Genomic DNA, 21,251 nt, shown 5'->3' with positions numbered 1-21,251 from the left:
TGTTTTCCAGGGGTGTGTAAACTTTTAAAAGCCACGGTAATTCAATTAAATTATGCATGAGATTTTTGCAATTCTATGATTATTCACCTATTTTAGAAAAATAAAAATACTTAACTACAAATAAAAGTTCATGCATATGCCGTAGTGTAAGTATTTGGTTGACAAATGGTTTGTTGACAAGTACAAAGTGCAAGTAAATAATAATAAATGATAAATAATAGTAAGGTGCAATAGTAAGGTGCAAGTGCAAAAGGTTGGTACAAATTGGTAAATAGAGAAATTGATCCCCACTGTGCACAATCCTGAACTGTTTTAGTTTAGTTGTTAAAAATCAGGAGAAACAAGTGATCAATCGTGTCAAAACCAGTTTTAACCACTTATTCATAATTCCCCCCTAAAATATTTTTTCTTTCCTTCCAAATTGCACTTCCACAAAATGTATATTTTGCTCTTGAACGCTTACCTCTTCATCACTTACAGTGAGAAGAAAATGCTGATGCACGTCTAAATAGGGGATTGAAGACTTCATAAAACCATTTGCGTTTTAGTAACTCTACACTGACTGCCTTTCACCAAGCAGCTCAACTTGCTGCTGCAACTCCTGTACAGTGTCTTTCAAAAGAATTAATACTCCTTTTCACATTTCGTCCTCTCCTAAACATAATTTCTTTTACTTATTGGGATTTTTGGTGACACAGCAACATAATGTTGCCCATAACTGCATTGAAACATCACCCAACGGCCTGTCAGAATTGTTAGGAAGATGGATTAAACTAAATACAGGGAAAACGTGGAACAAACCATGTTAGTCTAAAAGACTCAAGACTAAGGCAGTTGTTTACCTTCTAGAAGATCAATTACCTTACATATAAGAAAACTGCAGTAGGTCCTGAAAAGTGCTCGTTTGCTAACTCAGGTGGGCCAACTAGAGTCTCTCCATCACTAATGATGTATGATTTCAAAGCAACAGGTTCATAGTCATTAAGGATCAATGGATGAATATTTGGCACCCAAATAATTTCATTATGTTTTCCACAGCACCAGATTTTGTTCCCGGGTCAGGCTAAGCTTAAAGATGTGAATCACACATAACTGGTTATCATGGCTTGGAAATACATTCATCAGAATGTGCAATAAAGTTTAAAACAAGTGGAGATTTTTTTCTTTTGTAGTACCTTTCTTTTCTTTAGACTTTTATTATCGTTTATTTCTTTAAAGATTCACACTCTTTGGTGTTGACAAATGTATTTGCCTCACAAAGAACGTACACTTCCCTCTATATACTTAAATATTAAGTAAAATGTCTCACTAAGAAAGAGATCAGTCACTTGTCTTCAAAAATTTACTTTTTAGAGTGCAGTGAAGGACCTGAAAGGCCAGAAGAGTAGTGCATTAATGGGTGTAGTGTTGGAGGAAAGCCCCTGGTCTGATGGTATCAGTGCTGCAGGGCAGAAAACAGAGCAAGTGAACAAATGCTATCAGGCAGCATGGGCCAAACAGAAAAAACAGGATCGCTATCTCTGCAAGAGTGGCCCAAAGCACATACGCACACATAATGGCATAGATACACCGACACACACAGGTATATAAGTCAACTTTCAACTTGAATACTGACCAAGGGCAAAGACAGAGCTAAGGAAAGAAGTGATGGAAGAAAAGGCAAAAGAGAATGGCATTGCAGCTATGGCAGCCTATTACCAGAAATTTGATCCTGCAGCATATCTGCAATACAACTACACTCCACCACGGGCAGATTTTGCCAGAAAAGACAGCATAGTGCCTTGGAAACTAGCTTGTCTACACAGAGCTTTCACTGAAGGTAATATCTTTTTCATAAGGTATTTTCCATAGTACAGATGTGTTACTAGCTCTAAAAAACATAACTTTTGTGTACTGTCATATGTTTTGTTGCATACTGCACAAACACAGCTCATTTTTGTCTGAATAGCAATGCTTAAGTTAAAATATTGTTACTGTTTGATCAGAATTAATTCCTAAAAACACATCTGACCTGTTTAAAAATTTTGAACTTTTGCACTACTCCAAAAGTTTTACGTCTCTGCTCCTGCTCCTTTACTTTTTACTACTCCATCTTTCTCCCAGGGGATGTGAGCGGTGAACTCCTTGTGGACATCGGCTCAGGCCCCACTTTGTATCAGGTGATGAGTGGCTGTGAAGTTTTTAATAAACTGATCCTGACAGACTTCTTGGAGGTCAACCGACAGGAGCTGAGGTGCTGGCTCCAGAATGAGGGAGCATGCAGCCTGGACTGGACTCCTTACTTAGAGCATGTCTGCAAGCTGGAGGGAAAACGGTATGAAAGAAATATCGCTACAAACCAGTGACTTAATAAAAGAAATTACATGCCTTGAACATTTGCACATTTTTACTTTTTAAAACCTTAAATATGTTGTTTTTGGGAGATTTAATGTGACACACCAACTCAAGGTAGTGCATAACTGCATAGTGTAAGGGAAAATATACATTGTTGCCAAACTTAACTCATTAATTCAGCTGAATTTTGAAAAAGAAAACCACTTAATGTGTGGAGGAAAACTAACACCATCACTGTGAACACATGATCCCCATGATGATGCATGGTGTTAACTTAATCATGGTTAAGAGATGCTTTTTTTGTACCAGAGCAAGGGACAGGGAAGCCAGTCAGAGATGATGGGAAGTTGAAGATAAATACATGAAAATCCTTTAAGAAATCCTGTCAAAGGCAGCAAAAGACTTGAGCCTGGGATGGAGGTTCACTTTCAGCAGCAGACATGGACCAGCAGAGGTATTATGGAATGGTTTAGATTAAAACACATTCATGTGTTAGAATACCCAAATCCAATTGAGAATGAGTTGCTCTCACAGATACTCTTCATCCTTTTGGACAGAGCTTGAGCTATTTTGCAAAGAACCTTGGGCAACAATTTTAGTCCCTAGATGTGCAAAGCTGGTAGAGACGTATCCCAAAGAACTCGTAGCTGTTGACCTGGAGGGGCTGAATGCAAATGCAAAATTATTTTGAAAACCATGTATAATCTTTCTTTCCACCTTATATTGATGAACTACTTTGAGTTGAACACGAGAATCCAAACAAAACACATTGAAGTTTGTGGTTACATTTTTACAAAATGTGACTGAAGAAAATCATCCGTACAGCATGATGATGCAACCACAATGGGTAAGGTGTGTCTAGAGGTTTGCTGCACTTCTAGAATCATCCACAGACCTATACACCTAAATCAAATGGCTAAATTACCTTCTCAGCATGGAGTCAGGTTCTACAGCCCTGCTAATGACCAAATTATTTAATTGTTTAGAAGCAGTGCTACAACTAAAAGTTGTAGGACAATGGCACTTGAGGAGTATGAGACCTCTGCTCTAACACATAAAATCCCAATAAAACACATTCAAAGTGTATTAATATTTATTCAAGACATGGCATGTGGTCGATGATTACATATAAATTGGTAATTCTTCTGTGCTGTTTTTACCAGACCCTCAGCATGGAAAGAGAAAGCTGGTCGGCTGCGTCACGTCATCTCAGACATCCTCCCCGTTGATGTGCATTGCTCTCAGCCTCTTGCCCCTGAAACCCTTCCTTTAGCTGGGGCTGACTGCCTGGTGTCCTGCTTCTGCCTGGAGAGCGTTAGCCCTGACCTCCCTGCCTTCACCAGGGCGCTGGGTCATATTGGGAAGCTGCTACGTCCTGGAGGCCACCTTTTGCTGATCGGAGCCCTGGGAGAGAGTTATTATTTCGGTGGTCCTGGAGTAAGGATCCCTGTGGTCCCCCTGAATGAGGCCCAGGTCTGTGATAGTTTGAAGGAAAGCGGTTATACCCTGATCAGACTTGAAGTGTACACTCTGCCTCAGGATATGCAGGTTGGAGTCGATGATGTGACTGGGGTGTTTTTTGCAAAGGCAAAGAAAGAATAATTAAGGTAATTGGAATGGGTGCTAAAATATGTAGCAACAGTGTTAAAACAGTAGTTACTAGCCAGAAATAGGCAATGTAGGCAAATATAGTTAAATATAGCCCAGTAAATATAGTTACTAGCCTTTGCAGTCAAATTGATTCAAACACATTTTTTTGCATGATCTTAAATTATTGTCACAATTTTACAACTGGGTCTAAAGAAAGAAAAACCCTCAAAGTCAATGTAAACATTTCTTTCTTTATTTTCCTTTTCTGAAGTAGGAGAGCAGGATAATCCATGTAACTTTTAAAGGACTTTATAAGCTAAATGCTTTATGTTACATCAGTTTTTAACTGAGGAACACAGTTAAAGACTGATCCCTGCTGGTGATGTGCGGCTACTACAGCTTTATGATTGTGAACGTTAACACAGGAAGCTCTCATATTTTGTGACATTTTCTGTCATATGTTAATACTCTGTGAGCTGGAGTTGGATCTATCTATTCTGCATTTTATCCTTGTAAAAATACAAATAAAAGCAGTGTCCGTTTCATCCTCTTTAATTACATTAATATGTTGCTTATATTTTTATCAATATATCCAAATAACATCAGTGTGAAAATACTGAGAAAATCAAATTTAGTGCAAAAATAAAAAAGTTTGTATTACTCTGTGGTGAAAGTTCTCTCAATTTCTAGTGTGATGTTGTGTGTTGTGTAATTAGATAAATTGAACACTAGGTGTCACCTTACAGCCACTTGAGTGTCTCAACAATAAGGACTAAAAGCTAGCTGGTTATTGTTCTTGAGGTGGTCACTCCTGTTCCACCTCTTGAAAAGAGTAAACCAAGTGTATTCCTGCCTAAAGGAAAGTGTGCTGGTATAGATTCTCAGTCAGTACATACACAATCCTAAAGTGCTGGAATACATGTAGAAAGTAACTTAGAAAGTAAATGGGCCACTTGTGTTGGTTCTTATAGACTTTTCACCTCTTATCTGAAAGGATTCTTCAGATTGCCTAATGGGTTTGGATTTTCAGGCATATACGTTGTTTTGGGAACATTAAGACACATAAGTTATTCGACCCATTCTGTCCTGAGTTCCATAATGAGGCAAATATGTGAGGTGTTACAGTCACGTTTCAAGGCGTCCGTGACTGTAGAACCACCTAGGGGGGTCAAACGTGCAGCATGACCTGCTGAAATAAAGTATTTGCCGCTCTAGTTTTTTTTTTTTTTTGGTTTGACATTTTTGTCACACTTAAATCATCAAAACATTGGTACGTCATTGATTTAAGCGATCTTAATGACCATATAATCGTCGTCATCCTACAGATTATATATGAGCTGGGAACTCCTAGGCCATGATGAAAACTGGAGAAGCATTTTTGATGAGATGTGAAATGTAATCAAGAAGAAATAAGAGAAAGTTCAGTTTCTTTCTAAAGAAGCATTTAATGTATGCTAGACCTCTTGTAACGTTCACCATCTGAGATATTGACATTTAAAGCTCTGTGTTGGATGATTACGAAATTAAACATGTCTTTATTGATATTTAATATTATTAATTGTAACTTTAAACAAGTTTTAACTGAAAGGAAAGTACTAGGCATATTTTATAGCAGGAAAATAAAAATAAAAGTAAAGACTCTTGTTTCAAGGATCTTTGACTTGGCTCAATGTGTTTTAAGTATTGAAATCTCTTCTCTTGGAGTATTCTATTGTAGTGGTGCTCTTCCTCACTCTGCTACATTCTTATACTACTCTCCAATTATGCATTATCTCTGCAAATATTGCTGTGATTAAAATTATGTTGTCTCTCAGTCTGTTCTCTCTGTGGAAACTAAACCAGACTCAGTGTTTCTGTGTTGAACTGCCACCTTTCTGCCAGTAACTCCATGTTCTCTCTCAACAGGTAGATTTGATTCCCCTGGGTCTGCCTTTCAGTTTATAAACCTATCTATATAATGGATAAAAACCATTAAAGTAGCTACTCTGGTCACTAACTGCACATGCTCTGTTTTCCATCCAATCAAAACTTTGCTCTTTGACAAAGGGGTGGGATTTTATGGGTTTATAAATGATTGAGGACGAGGGACTGGTGAAAATTAACGCGTCAACCCAATTGGCTGGCTCTTCCTTAGACGGATGTTTTTTTTCAGCTGGCATTTCAAAATGAACTTGACTACTTTGCAGCATAACTATCATTGAATTGGAATGTAGGTAATTGAATCTGAATCTGTATTATGATTGAACTGATTTTATACTTCTGTTTATAAATTAGATATGGTTTCCCATAAAGTGCCTTGAGATGACATTGGCTATGAATTGGGGTTGAATGAATGAATTGAACTGAATTATTGCTTGTAATCAAATTCAAACAGCATACAACTATGTCAAAATATTCTGGACTATCTAGCATGTTTGATGCGGGAAATAAAATATTTTACAGCATAATTTCTATGGATATAATATTTAGTCCCACTGAAAGCAACAACCTGTTTGAATTGTTTTAATAAGAATGAATGCATCAGTTATATACAGGTTAATAAATGACCATTCACTCTTTTCAGGTTATTAGTTTAACCATGTAAGATTTCTTTCAGATAGTGGCAGTTCAATATGCTTTCCCAACCGGATCACATTTGCTATAATCACCGTGTTACAAAAGCCTGTTCATAATCTTAAAGCAGATGAACATGGCTGCATCAACATGATCAGTTGGAATCGTCCTCATGATCATAACTGTGGTAGCTGTGCAGATGTGATCATCTGTTATCCATCCTCTTTCTTTCATCAACCTTGTGTGCAAACATTCATCACGGCTCACGGAGTGAAATGAGTGAAATTCAGATAATCTATGACCATTTATACGTCTTATAATGATTATTGACGTGGATGTAGATGTCAGTTTTATTTATATGCACTTTGGTATATCAGGTGTGTCTACCATTTTAACCTCAGGACCCCATTCACAATTTTTAGCCAAGAAAGAAAAGTACTACACTAAAAATCTTATATAGCCTTCCTGTTTTGACATTTTGATTGTTTTCTTATAGAACGCATTTACTGCATCTGAAACATGTGCCCAACTTTCTCGGCTGGCTGAGACGTGTTTTCTTTCACAAGTCTCAGGTTAAACTTTAGCCCATATCTGCTAATTTATATTCTACCTAAATGATTGTGTTTTTCCTCTGCTCTTTTTTCCACATTCAGCTATAACGCTGCATGCGTGCACACACCTGAAGACCGTAAAAACACCCAACAAACCCATGAAAAGGTCCATGCATGTGCTGCACAGGTGACTTCTCAACAAACACTCTGTCAGTTCTGACTTCTTTTTGTCACTCTCCCTTTACTTCCTCCAGTTTTGTGGTCTCCTCTTTGAAGGGCACAGCGCTTGCGGATGAACTTCCCAGCAGGTCACAAATGCCTGTGAGTGGTTTGCTTTCTTCTCTTGAATCTGGTGCAAAATAAGTTAAAAATGCTAAGTCACATTCTATTCAGTGAACGTTTCAGTAATTCTGTAACACCCACTTGTAGCTAAAGCTGTCTGCTGCTTCTCCTCCTCATTGTGTTGCTCCTCTTCCTCTCCAGAAGAGGGCTCTTCTCTGTCAAGAGACTTCAGGTGTGCCTCGGCCATCATCTGGACAGCTGGAAACACAAATTAATAAAGTAAATTATATGCATAAAGACGGACTGGGTCCTCTTGCAAACAACAGATGGATGGGAGCATGAACTGTTGTTTTAAAGTTTGGATTAAACAAATGTTACTTATATAGGAGAGGCAAAAACAAGATGGAACATAAAATGGGGCCATGATGAATTTAACTTTATTCAGATCAGATTGTTTAGGGACAGAATCAAAACAATGAATAAATTATCACAGTTTAAAATAAAATAAATCAATTTGTTCCACATTATACTTGAATGTAATTTAAACTTTGGCAGAATTGATCCTCCACTTATGCTCACTAATTGTCATCCAAAATAATTATTTGCCAAATGACCAAACAAAAAAAGAAGTAGAGAAAGAAAAAAGGCAGATCCCATGTAATTTGAAGACATTTGAGCCAACAGCTTGTGGCTATTTTTAAATACAGCTTTTTTAGCTTCCTGTGACAGTTTGCTGTACAGCAGAGCTAATTCTTACTTGTGCACCGACAGAAACAAAAAGTGGACATTCAGTTTTAGATGTGTTGTTTTGTCTTCCTCTTTAAAAGTATAACAGATAGTAACATTTCTGTTAGTATTTCTGCTTTTGAAAAATACAGAGCAGTTAAGTTGCTATATCCGGGGTAAGCGAGCTTTATAATACCAGGAGCCATTATGGCCTCAGTCCTATAAAATGAAATTTCCCTCGAGCCACAAAATCTGCACAACCCTTAAAAGAAAATTGACAGTTTTTATAAATGCCTAAATTGGTTGGTTTTGTGGTTACATTAGGATTCAATTTCATTTTTATTTTCAGGTTTTAAAATAAATAAAAAAAACATAAAACTTCAACAAAATAAAATAAAATAAATACATTTACTTAAATTCTATATTTATGAAAAACTGAAAAAAACGTGGTCTGTGGCCTAATCATGAAAAGAAAATGAGATATTGCATAAAAAGCACATAGACTAATATCCCTTTTTTTGTTCCTTTTATATTTAAAAACACAACCCCATTCTTTATCATTTCTGCCCCAAATTTTTATGAACCACTTTGGGTTGCCCAAAGAGCCAGATCCATCAATGTAGCTGCAGGTAACAGACACCCCTATCCTATCTTTTAGATAACTGAAAAGAAGGGGCATCTCCTGTTCCAATGAACTAGTTCCCCAGCTAACCAACACAAACATATTTTTGTCTGCATTAATATTAGTGTGATGCATATTTGTGTATGTGAAAGAGAGCATGTTGCAGCTGTAGTCCCTAATCCAGGATGATCCAGAATGGACTCACAGCTGTTTCTGCTACTAATCTGACATGGCACACTGATCCACACTCTCATAAACGACACAGAAACCAACAAATCAGACTGTTTCTGAATACAAATGTCTGAATTTTGGCAGCGGGGAGCCATGTTGTTTTATGTTCCAATTCAGCATCCCAATTTTTAAATAATTTTTATGACATACGTTACAAGAATGAGAACACATTTGCAAAATAATGTAAAAAAAAATATTTACCTTTAAGTGAGGGTGGCTGGTAGGTTGCCATGTGAACCAGTTTGGCTTTCATGGCACCATTTTCACCCAGAACCCACTGAGGAAGTAAAACATGCGAATCATTGTTCACAGCAGACAGGGACCATATGTTTAAGTATTACATCAGTGGAGCATGCCAAAATAGCCCCACATTATCTTGCACTGGTATTGTTTCCGTTATAAAAATTATAATATAACAGATGTGTGTTATTTATAACTGACTGCTGAAAAGGAAAGACACAGAAAAGTTGTACTGTTTTGAATTCAGAGAAAGAAAGAAAACCTTTGGAGTTTAATCAACATGAGTCAATATGCAGAGCCAGGCAAAAATACCACTTATATATTTTTTTATCATTTCATCTTTTGACTTTGTTGGTAAATAGAAACAAAAATTCGAATCAAAAAAAGACTTTCTGAGTGAGTCAAACAAGTCTAACGTCAAAACCGTAACCCTGCTCTCCCTTCAGGTGTCAGGTGTCCCTTTAAATGTTTTCACTTGTATATAATTGGCATTTTATGTGGTAGAGCAACACAAAGTGGTGCATATTTGTGAAGTGGAAGAAAAATAATGCATGATTTTAATTTTTAAAAAATTACAATCTGAAAAGTGTGGCATGCATTCAGCCTTGTAAGTCAATACTCGAAACAAATTTTCACAGCAATTACAGCTTCAAGTCTTTTAGGTTATGTCTCCTCCATTCTTGCCCATTTGTCTTATATATAATAATATAGATTAGCGGAAGCTCAGTCAGATTGGAGGGAGAGCTTCCGTGAACACCAGTAATGTCACATTCAGCTTCAGGTCTAGGTCATTCCAACACATGACTATGCTTGGATCTAAACCCTTCCAATGTAGCTCTTGCTGTGCGTTTAAGGTTGTTCTCTTGCTGGAAGGTGAACCTCTGACCCAGCCTCAAGTCTTTTGCAACCTCTAGCTATACCAGGATTTCCCTCTATTTAGCTCTATCAATTTTCGAACTAACTCGCACCAGCCTCTCCGTCCCTGCTGAGGAAAAGCATCCCTACAGCATGTTGGTAGCACTACATTTTTTATTGTGGGCATGGCATGTTCAGGGGTTCTAGACCAAAAGGTTCAACTGTGGTCTCATCTGAACAGACCACCTTTTTTAACATGTTTCGTCTACATGGCTGAGGCACATTGCATTCTTCTATTGGCTTTTTTTCCACAATGGCTTTTTTCTAGCCACTCTTCCATAAAGTCTAGACTTTAGGAATGCACAACAAACCGTCAACAGTTTGTTTCACCTGAGCTGTGGATCTCTGCAGCTTCTCCAGTGTTACCATGGGCCTCTTGGCTGTTTTTTTGTATTAACGCCCTCTTTGCCCAGCCTGTCAGTTTCGTTGGACTGCCATGTTTGACCTAACCTGTCTGCTGGTATCCTTGGTCTTCATGATGCAGTTTGTTCACTCAAGTTCTCCTCTGAGGCCTTCACAGAGCTGCTGAACTTAAACTGAGGGTTAAATAGACATATATAGACTCTATTTACTATTTTCAAACAATTCCCTTCTAAAGTTAAATGTTTTGCATCAGATTTTTTTAAAGGGCATCAGAATAATGGGACTGAATGCAAATGCAACCCACACTTTTTATATTTTTATTTGCAAAATATTTTGAAAACCATGTATTATTTTCCTTTTAGCTCATGATAATGAGCTACTTAATGTTCACCTATTATATAAAACTCCAATAAAACATTTTGAAGTTTGTGGTTTTAGTGTGACAAAATGTGAAAGCGTTCAAGGGGTATGAATACTTTTGAAAGGCCCTTTATATACAGGGAAATGGTAGAAAGACATCAAGATGTTAATGTCTTATGAATTGTACCTTTACAGCTTGGGAGCAAGAGGATAAATTGTTAGAAAAATATCTCTCATTTACACACATTCTACATAAAACACTGAATGTTTGCACTGTATTGTGGCGTAATATAAAAGACTAACAAGCAAAATAATCTATAGCTCCTCATCATCAAAGAAGATTAAAGTTTAATGGAAAAGTTCTCTGGCTTGTAACTCCTCGGTGGTACAGGTCAGCTCAGTTATACCTGATGAGAGCTGCTGTCTTCCTCTGGTGATGGAGGGTCTGTCAGTTTGAAGAGAGTGGCAGGTGTTGGCCTCCGGCGTCGAATCTTTGCAAAGACAAAAAGAGATTTTTCTTTCTTTATGTGGTTGTATCAAACTACGGTGTGTAAGAGTGTATACATTTCAATTTTTCATGTGTTTGCACCAAGCAACTCTCTAAACTCCAAATGCAAGTTCAAGACTTGATTGATCAACTGTCAATGTCAGAGTAGTTCAACAATCAAGACTTTTACCCGATGGTACAGTTTTTCTTGTTCTTAAGAACATATGACACTATGTAAGAGAAAGTGAATGACTATCCATAAAAGGTGGCATGCATTAAATCAGGCTAATGTTTTCCTGTTTTAGGCTAGTTGTGATTATCAGTTATTTCTATTTGCTAAATGTCACTAAAATGAGAAGGTTTTCATAGAGTCTTCAAAGTTGCCACCTTGGAAACACTAAGCATAAAATGCACTTAAAAAACATGAAAAGTATCAGATTATGTCATTGCTGCTTCAACTGAACAACATTTGAATTCACCAGAGGCACACCTTTGGATGTACTATAAGACAGCACCTCAAAAACACTGCTTCGTTTTGTAGTTTAAGAAAATTGTGGACCTTGACAAGCCGAGTTCTTCCTTTCCACACACCTTCTGGGTAGATGCAAATTTCACACGAAAACGTCTCTGGGACACTAATCTCGCCCCCTTCCTAAATGTTATGATGGCCCGTCATCTCATGCTGTCCCTATTGCATATAATTGTTTGAACAGATGATTGTTGGACCTTCAGGCAATTATACCCAATGACAAATCAGACTTGTGGAGGTCCATAAATATATTTCTTATTTCCTAACCTATCACTTTTGATTTTTTCATAATGTCACACAAGAAAGCATTATGGGTTAGGTGTCATCGTCTACAGATGGGCCTCAATTTAACTCATGTTTAATTAACCTATTGGAAGCACACAAAGCCACAACTTTATTAACTGGGCAAAACAAAATATTTTAAATACATAGTTATCTTATCTATACTTCTTAATTTTAAGAAAGTTAAAAAAAATATCTAAAAACCTTTATCTTTATTCTGGCTTTAAGCAAATGGAAATAATTTGGGTAATCCTAACAGACAGAAAACAGATAAACATTAAGTCTAAGTTAATGTTAGACAGTGAGAATTTTTTTTTATGTATTTCTATCCAGTGTATTTAAATATCTGGGTTCAACTACAGATGATGTTGCATTTGAAATACTGTTCTTTCCAACATTATATATTTTATTTTTTCCTTCATTGCATGTTTTTATCACTGGAGGAATTTAGATTTTTACCTGTTGTTTTTCTTCCCATGAGATGCATAAGAACAATTTGCAGGGTGAGTCAGACTCTAAGAGTTATGCAAGTTATGAGTTCTAAAACAAATACCCATCATGCAACTCGAGGAGTAGTGCTCTTTCCCCTTTCTTCACAATTCGTCCAAAAATACTTCCATGTTGTAAACATGTAACATTTATTGTGAAACAGCAGAGAGTATAGCAAGAAATCTGTTGTTTGTCTGTGTCAGTTTGGCATTTACAGATAAATCCAGGGAGTCATCCATGGTCCTGAAGCAACACTTGAGTTTTTAATGACAATATTCTTCTAGTTGAAACATATTTTTGATATTTTTAAGTAGGTAGGCCTACAGGATAACAAACCCAAAATTTCATAAAGTAGGCAAAATGTGTTTACCCTTGTGGTCTAGTACACTATGTTAATGCATTGCCTTAAATTTGAAACATTGTTTCAAAACAGTACTTTTATTTATGTTACATCTGCACTTTGGAACATTTCAAACGCATGACTTTTATTTGCAAATCTATCATTTTTTATGTTGGAGAACACAATTTAGAGATTACTCCTTTTCAGCTTCAAGCAAATATTCTATTATTGTCAGAGTTCCTGCAAAACCAAGGATAGCACTGTAGGCACAATATATGTGGGCAGCATTCATGCTGGAGCAACTCCTACTGCCTCTATCTCCCTTTGTTTGCTGGATTTATACATATTCATGTTGCAATCACTTCAGTGAAATACACTGCTGATATTTGAGAACAAATGAGAATATGTATTAAAAAGCATCATTAAGCTGGGTAAAACAATTATGTTTTAACACAAAAATATAAAAAAAAATCTTTAAGCATCACATAAAACAAATAGACAGGGGGTGCAGTGTTGGTGGTGTATGGGGTTAAGCTTGCAAACCATATATGGAGGCCTTAGTCCTCGACGTGGCTGTCCTGGGTTCGAGTCCCCAACCTGGCGACATTTGGCGCATGTTTTCCCCTCTCTTCATTCCCATTTCCTCACTATCTATTGTCAAATAATACTGGAAAAATAAAGGCCTCTAGTGCTGCAAGAAAAATCTTTAAAACAAATAGGAATCTCAGCAAAAATCACTAGAGGGCTAAAGCCTAGTTTAAGCATCTGTTTGAGAGCTTTTCCAGTTGTAGAACTTGCTAGAGTAGCCTTAAGGTCAAGCTCCAGCAGAATGTTGATGCTGTGAAAATCTGAGATACTCCAAAACACCAGTGGGTAGCAATGGATATCTAAAGTGTTATTTACACATGTACACAGCAGGTATGTGAATTATTTCCTTGGCTTTGGTATTTTAGCACATTACATTTTCTTGTAATATCACTCACATAAACAAGGTTATGGGTATGTGCCTCTAGGTTGACGTGGCTTTCCTGTGTATTTTTTACTATACATGTATGACTTTTGTTTTCATTCCGCAGACAAATTACATTAATGTGACTATGTGTATTAGCCTTTGAAATAATTAGGGTTTTATACAGTGTCTTGCTCTGTAAATATGTCTAGCCGATGAATACCTAAAGTTCAGCTTTCAGAAAATTAGAAAATGACAGTAGACAAATAAAACAAGGATTTATAATACACAAATGTTATGTTATAGCCTGCACAATCACAAAAAAGACTGCTGACTGGACAGTTGATCGGTAGAGAGTAAATGACACAAAAGGTCATTGCTAAAGAAGATTTCTGTTCACATTGTGCTGTGTCAAAGGAAATAACTGGAAAGTTGAGTAAAAGAAAATGTGTCTACAAGCATGCACTGAGAAAACCGTGAACTGTGAACAAACTGCTTACCGGACATTCTCCCTCAGGAGTTTCTGCTAGAGAGCAGAATTCATAGTGCCATATATTACAGCAAGCAGTCTAGGTCCTGAAACAGCAAAGAAGTCCCAGATTATCTGGCAACCACCGCCATTTTTGTCTGATGGTTTGATGTTTTCTTTCTAAACCGTTGTTAGATGTACACCAGATTTAACAGTACACACACTTTCCAAGATGTTCTGCTTTTGTCTCATTAGTCCACCGATTATTTTCCCCAACGAAATGTAAGATGGGCCTTTGTGATTGTTTTGGTCAGCAGTGGTTTTTGCCTGATAATTTTTATCTAGTCTTTTTCTTATTGTTGATTCATGAAAAAGTGAGGCATGCAGTGGTTCAGATGTTGCTTTGGGTTCTTTTCTAAGCTCCTGGATGAGTCGTGAAACCGATCTTGGAGTAATTTTTGTAGACTAAAAGGTTTGCCACTGTTTCGTGTTTTCTCCATTTGTGGATAACAGCTCTCACTGTGGTTGGCTGGAGTCTTGAAGTCTTAGAAATGGCTTTGTATCCCTGTTCAGAGTGATAAATGTTAATGGCTTTTGCCTTGTAGTCTAAAACATGTTGTCAGACAGGTTTCATTGAAGTTATTTCTTCATTCTACAGGTCAATCAAAACTCAGGCCATGGTGTGGCTGTTATGTCAAAATGAGTAAAGAACATAACATCAAAAAGCCTCCCAGTTCTTAACCCCATTGTAACCTTAGTTCACAAAAGGCAGGTGGAAGCAAATTTTAATATGTTGTAATGACCTCTAAGAACCACGTGATACGAGAGTTGATAATAGTCACACGTTATTCCCCCCAGAAGTGGTTTTTCAGGACGCTAGAGAAGGATCAACTCTGTAAATATTGAGTCTATGCATACATTTATTCATTTACTGATAAAATTTATTGAAACCTGTGAAATATTTTAATTGTTCCTCAAGATATCACAGAAACAGGTTAAATCAAAATCTAAATGTTTTTCTTAGAACCTTTCCCATGACTGTTCATAATTTTATACTATTTCTGTTTTATGTAATATGCCATTTTGTGTATTCGGTTGTTTTTCATATAATCTTTAAAGAAAGGTGTATATTACACCACATAATCAATGAGAACTTTATCTGACTGGAACCATTTTCAGCAGACTAACTGATGAACAAACAAATGTTCTACCGTTCCTGTATTTTATAAACTGAATAACTTCTCATCTATGCTGAAGATCCTGTTAGTGTTTGGACTTCTTAGCTTTAACTGCACTTGCCCTTAATTAAAGCCTCAGTCATCCCCAGCTAATCTTTTTTTCATTTTAATCTGCATCCTCTATCCTTGGCTGATTCTTTCTCCAGTTCTCATTTATTGCTTTTTCTTTCTTTAAATATTCTGATAGTCAGCTGCACTGCTAGAGACCTATGAAATGTTGGAAAATATTAGAGGGAGTGGTTAAAAACTGCTGAGCTCCATTTCTAGATGTTAAACAATGACAAAATTCCTGAAACTGTTACCTGATTTCTTCCAGGCGAGTTATTTTGTGAGCACTTGAACGTCACCATACTCGGTGACCTCTAGAGCTTCAGGGGAATGATCAAATGATCATGATCAAAATGAACGAACCATGAACAACAGAGGCACCAGAGTGAAAACTAATGAAATACAGGTGGTAAAAATTCTCAGCCCGCAGGAAAAACAAGGCAGTGAACCAAATCCACAGATAGGATGAAAGGAAACCGGGAAATTAAAATAAACCATTTCTGCAAATAATGTACTGAACAGTTTTCTTGGAAGGGGTTCATGGATTCAGTGATTTGTAAAAATATATGTGTGGAAAGAATAAATGAATACTAAGAAGGTAAACCGCCACAACCTGAATGTGAAACTTATGCAAGTCAGAATGTAAATAAGACAAAAGATCAGGCTGAGAGATTTTAATCAGTGTTCCAAATGACGCTATAGTGCCTGACAAAAGTGTCCATACCCCATGTTTTTCTCAGGTTGAGAACGAAAGCTTTCATGTGTTTTATTGTGATTTTAGTAGTGCATTAATTGTGAAATGGAAGGAATATGATTTATTGTTTTCAAATTTTCTTTAATATTCAGACTCCTGAGTAAATACTTATGTAGAACCCCTTTTCACTGCAATCCCAGGATCTAACAGGATTTCTTCCAGCACTGCCATGTAGTTAACTGCATCCATCAATTCTGATCAGCTTCCCTGTCCCACTGAAGAAAAGCATACCCACAGCATGATGCTGTCACTACCATGTATCACTGCGGGGTTATTGAATTCAAGGTGATGTGCAGTGTGCCTGCCACACAGTGGCTTTTGTACAAAACCTTAAAAGCATTATTTTTGTAGGCTGCACGGTGGCGCAGTTGGTAGCACTGTTGCCTTGCAGCAAGAAGGTCCTGGGTTCAATTCCCAACCAGGGGTCTATCTGCATGGAGTTTGCATGTTCTCCCTGTGCATGTGTGGGTTCTCACTGGGTACTCCAGCTTCCTCCCACAGTCCAAAGACATGCCTGTTAGGTTAATTGGTCACTCTAAATTGCCCTTAGGTGTATGAATGAGTGTGTGCATGGTTGTTTGTGTGTTGCCCTGCGATGGACTGGCAACCTGTCCAGGGTGTACCCTGCCTCTTGCCCATAGACTGCTGGAGATAGGCACCAGCTCCCCCGCAACCCACTATGGAATAAGCGGTAGAAAATGACATTATTTTTATCTATTATGACCAGATCATCTTCTTTCACAGGTTTGCTGTGCCCCCAACAGAACTTGTAAACAATTTGTAGAGTGCACCACTAATATTTGTTCTTTCAACAGTATCTTTACAGCTCCTCCAGAGTTACCATAGGCCTCTTGGCTGGTTCTCTGATTATTGGTTTCCTTGCCCAACCTATCAGTTTAGGTGATGTCTTTGTAGGTTTGTTGTTCCATTTTCTTTTCATTTTCAGATGACTGAACAGTACTCAGTGAGATGTTTTAAGTCTTGGAATATTGTTTTATAACAAAGCTCTTCTTTAACCTTTTCCACAAATATCTCCCTCACCTGTCTGGTGTGTTCCTTGGTTTTCATGAGGCTCTTGGTTCACTGATGTTTTCCAACAAACCTCAAGTTCAAGGAGTAGGAATAATTTTACAAGTCACTGTAGTTGGAGGGTGTTAAAGCAAATGAAAGCATGATTCTGCACTAGAAGGGGTAAAGAAAATAGTCCAACACTCTGGGGACAAGTAAGCTGTAAACAGCAGATGTGCAAGAAGTATTTGAGTGCCTAGTGATGATTGATTTATTAGTTTATTTTTACATTCCAGGAAAGAACAAGCTTTCCAAACAGATGTCTTTTGGAAAGTGTCTCATCATCCACTTGGGAAAAATACAGATCTCTGACATAACACCTGTCTCCATCAATAAGGTTTTGCTCCAGGCAGCAGTGTGGGATCATGGTAGGAGTATTTGGAGCGAAAGACATTGATAAAATATTACAGAAGTCAATTTGCAATTATTGTTGAACAACTAATGACCATCTGCATACATAAATAGAGTTTCTGCCTCTATAGCCCTGCATGTTTCACCTGCACTTGATTTCGGATGATTCAGCCTTAGGCCCAAGTTTCATTTTATATAACAAGCAAACTACCTCCTCCATTTACATGAAACATAATGTGACCTTCTTTCATTTCACATGTGTTGTTATAGGGCTTCTGCTATGCTCAGACAAATCTCATTTTCAGCATTACAGATGGCCGCTTTATCCCTCAATTCCTCCTCATCCTCCTCCCCTTTGACGGGCAGAAAACCCTCATTACTTTTAAAGGCTCCAAAAACTATAAGGCTACACAGCTCAGCTTAATCCCAGAGCTGCTGCCCACAGAGTAACGTAGAGTGAAATACAGAGTTTGGCAAAGTCTTGCTACGTAGTTATGTAAGTGCATTTTAACCTCAGCAGCAAGGACAAAATGAAGATATCTCAATTTTCTGTTCACGTCATTGAAAACATTTCATGCACCGTCCCAATTTCAGCAAAACTAAAAAGCAGCTAAGCATTTGATAATATTCCTAGATTTTAGTGCATTAGGTGTGCCTTTACAGGTATTTGTCAGCCTTTATGACCTTGGTCTGACCTCACCATGTCACATATACACATTTAATCATCAGTAAGTCAGTCAGTCAGTCATTTTCTACCGCTTATTCCATAGTGGGTCGCGGGGAAGCTGGTGCCTATCTCCAGCAGTCTATGGGCGAGAGGCAGGGTACACCCTGGACACCCTGGACAGGTCCATCGCAGGGCAACACACAAACAACCATGCACACACTCATTCACACACCTAAGGGCAATTTAGAGTGACCAATTAATGCCTAGCAGGCATGTCTTTGGACTGTGGGAGAAAGCCGGAGTACCCGGTGAGAACCCACGCATGCACATTTAATCATTTTTCGCTTTAAAACAATGCAGAGATAAGCCAATCTCTCTAGCCACAAAAGGTAATTACTAAAGAAGCTGGTAATTCACAGTGTTGTGTAGAGAGTGCTGTATCTGAGCATACCACTAGAAAGTTAAGTGGAAAGAAAAAACGTGCTAGAAAAAGGTGCACAAGTGACAGAGATAGCAGCCATCTAGACAGTTTACATTTGCTATAAGATATTAATCTCTCTGTGTGTAATGAGTCTACAGTGGTGAGAAATAATTTGTAAACTTTTTTTTCACATATAATATGACATTTATTTTGTGCAATGCAACTAAAAAACAAATGAAATGACAAATAGATATTGGCTCCCCTTAGACAAAAACTTTGGTGAATTACCCTTTAAATCAAATTTTAGCATTCAGTCATTTTTGTAGGAGTCTTTCAGCACATGTTTTGCCACTCTGCCTGCAGAAATGTTCCAATTATTCTCATCAGGCCTCTTTGGGGGTTTTTTAAATCAGTTTTGTTCTGTACTCTGACTAGCCAAATTCAAAACTTCCTCTGATGAAGTAGATTCCCACCTTATGTAGTTGTGGCCCAAAGGTAAAAATTGTGTTTCATCCAACCATAACACTTTTAGCTATTTAGATGTTTTCTTTGAAAGAAAATAATAATTTCTTGAAAACTCACTCTTTAGTAGTCCAGTCCTGAGAAGCTGCTATCCTGCAACCTTTAGATGCACCCCTTCTCCAACACACCTGAATCAAGTGAATGGCTCCTTACTTGGCATCTTTCTTCTGACTGATATCTTTATACAATGGGATCATTTTGATTCCTTGTAACCTTTCTACTATGGCTTTAGGATCCAATTGAGCAAACTGATGCTGAATATAAACTGAACTGAAATGAGCTTCAACAAAGAATCGTTACAGGGTTATTGAAACATTACCATTAGTTTGTTTTTCAGTTTAAATGAACAGAAAAACATGTCGAATATCAAAGTTCTAAAATTATTCATTTTGGTATCATTGTTTCACACACACACACAAAAATGGCATGTTAACAGGGTGTACTTTTGCGAGCCGTTTTATATAAAAATTTATATCGGCTTCACTTTTTGAACTGAATCACTAAAACACATGTTTATCTACAAACAGCATGGTGTGGGGCTCACCATCTCCACCTGCCGTGGATCCAGCTGCAGAGCCACGGAGGAGGGCACGGAGAACTGGATCTTCCTCCGCGCATCCTTGTCCGCGTCTCGCTCCATCATCTCTGGATCTGTGGGCAGCAGCGGGTCCATAGCATCCAGGCTGCCAAGCGCAAGCGCACTAAAATCGCAGCAGCGATTTAACTACCTGCAGCTTGTAGTGAACTGCCCAATGGTCAATTTGAAGCAGATGCGGGTCTATAAACCAAGTGTGAATCTCTCTGGTTCTCTCTTTGGTGTCTGAGGCTGAGAGTGACAGAATCTCCAGCTTCCTCTCACTCTCTCACGCCTTTTCTGCCCTCCCTTCTCGCAATCTCTGCTGTCCCACTGTGATTACTGACCTGCTCTACTTAACGAGGAGTTTTATGATGCTTTCAGCTGCGGTCGGAAATTGTAATTTCAAAGTGGCAGAGCTAGAATTCCGTTTGAGGTGAGCTGAAAGTAAGACATTCACGTAAACGACAGAGTTGCAGGTAATGTTATTCAAAATTCCTTCTCCCTTTCGTCAAATACTTGTATTAATTATTAGTGTTATTATTCTGTAAATTTTTCTCGAGTAAATTAAAAAAGATCCCTGAGATAGGGATTGTCAACTTTTTTTCAGAAGGTCTTGTAAAATTGTTCGTTACAGCTTAGCTTTACTACTTTTTTTCCATAAACTTCAAAGTGTTTTATTGGGATTCCGTGTGATAGATCACCACATGGCGTGTTTGACCCCTGTTAGCCATACATAAAATCCATTGCAAGCAATTGCTTTTACATGTCAGCTAATTTGTAAATAGAGCCCAGCTATGTGTAATTTAATCTCAATATTAATCCAGTTGTTGCCTCATAAGGTTTGTTGTAGAACATTAGTGTAACAAACAGCATCGTAAAGACCAACAAACACAGCAGACAGGTTAGGGGGAAAGTTGTGGAGAAGATTAAAGCAAAATTAGGTTATAAAACAATTTTTCAAGCTTTGAACATCTAACAGAGCACCGTTCAGTCCATCATCTGAAAATAGAAAGAGAACACCACAATTGCAAACCAACCAAAGCATGGGCAAGCATTCATCAGCAAAGAAGCCATGAGACCCATGGTGACTCTGGAGGGGCTGCAGAGATCCACAGTTCAGTTGAAAGAATCTGTGAACAACTATTAGTCATGCACTTCACAAATCTGGCCCATATACAGTAATGGAGTCGCAAGAGTTTTTTAACGTCTTAAACCGGCGGGCCACGCCCCTTTTTGGCGGTCTAAAAAACTAGGAAAAACTCCACCAATTTTTTTTTTCTTAAATATATCTCA

General features: G+C 37.7%; 2 protein-coding genes across 2 annotated transcripts; one reads left to right on the top strand and one right to left on the bottom strand.

Moving 5' to 3' along the window:
• The first annotated feature begins 1,637 nt into the window (after positions 1 to 1,637).
• Positions 1,638 to 4,584, top strand: LOC124874672 (phenylethanolamine N-methyltransferase). Its single transcript, XM_047376131.1, has 3 exons — positions 1,638 to 1,819; positions 2,104 to 2,314; positions 3,498 to 4,584. The coding sequence occupies exons 1-3, from the start codon at positions 1,648 to 1,650 to the stop codon at positions 3,934 to 3,936; spliced, it is 822 nt and encodes a 273-aa protein (XP_047232087.1). The 5' UTR covers positions 1,638 to 1,647; the 3' UTR covers positions 3,937 to 4,584.
• On the bottom strand, positions 4,156 to 20,311 carry LOC124874673 (protein phosphatase 1 regulatory subunit 1B-like). Its single transcript, XM_047376132.1, has 5 exons — positions 19,926 to 20,311; positions 11,175 to 11,258; positions 9,091 to 9,166; positions 7,452 to 7,568; positions 4,156 to 7,377 (listed from the first exon to the last, which is right to left on the bottom strand). The coding sequence occupies exons 1-5, from the start codon at positions 20,052 to 20,054 to the stop codon at positions 7,259 to 7,261; spliced, it is 525 nt and encodes a 174-aa protein (XP_047232088.1). The 5' UTR covers positions 20,055 to 20,311; the 3' UTR covers positions 4,156 to 7,258.
• Between the last annotated feature and the right edge of the window lie 940 nt (positions 20,312 to 21,251).

This window comes from Girardinichthys multiradiatus, chromosome 10 (genome assembly GCF_021462225.1).
Source record: "Girardinichthys multiradiatus isolate DD_20200921_A chromosome 10, DD_fGirMul_XY1, whole genome shotgun sequence".
Lineage (NCBI taxonomy): Eukaryota > Metazoa > Chordata > Actinopteri > Cyprinodontiformes > Goodeidae > Girardinichthys > Girardinichthys multiradiatus.
The sequence above is the reverse complement of the archived record's forward strand: the minus strand, read 5'-3'. Positions and strand labels throughout refer to the sequence as shown.

What these genes read in the sequence shown, in the direction of transcription:
- LOC124874672 (XM_047376131.1), top strand. Translation starts at nt 1,648, where the DNA reads ATGGAAGAAAAGGCAAAAGAGAATGGCATTGCAGCTATGGCAGCCTAT. An exon ending in ACACAGAGCTTTCACTGAAG is followed by an intron (nt 1,820 to 2,103) that starts GTAATATCTTTT and finishes TCTTTCTCCCAG; the next exon opens with GGGATGTGAGCGGTGAACTC. An exon ending in TGCAAGCTGGAGGGAAAACG is followed by an intron (nt 2,315 to 3,497) that starts GTATGAAAGAAA and finishes TGTTTTTACCAG; the next exon opens with ACCCTCAGCATGGAAAGAGA.
- LOC124874673 (XM_047376132.1), bottom strand. Translation starts at nt 20,054, where the DNA reads ATGGACCCGCTGCTGCCCACAGATCCAGAGATGATGGAGCGAGACGCG. An exon ending in ATCCACGGCAGGTGGAGATG is followed by an intron (nt 11,259 to 19,925) that starts GTGAGCCCCACA and finishes GTCTTTGCAAAG; the next exon opens with ATTCGACGCCGGAGGCCAAC. An exon ending in GCAGACAGCTTTAGCTACAA is followed by an intron (nt 7,378 to 7,451) that starts GTGGGTGTTACA and finishes ATTTTGCACCAG; the next exon opens with ATTCAAGAGAAGAAAGCAAA.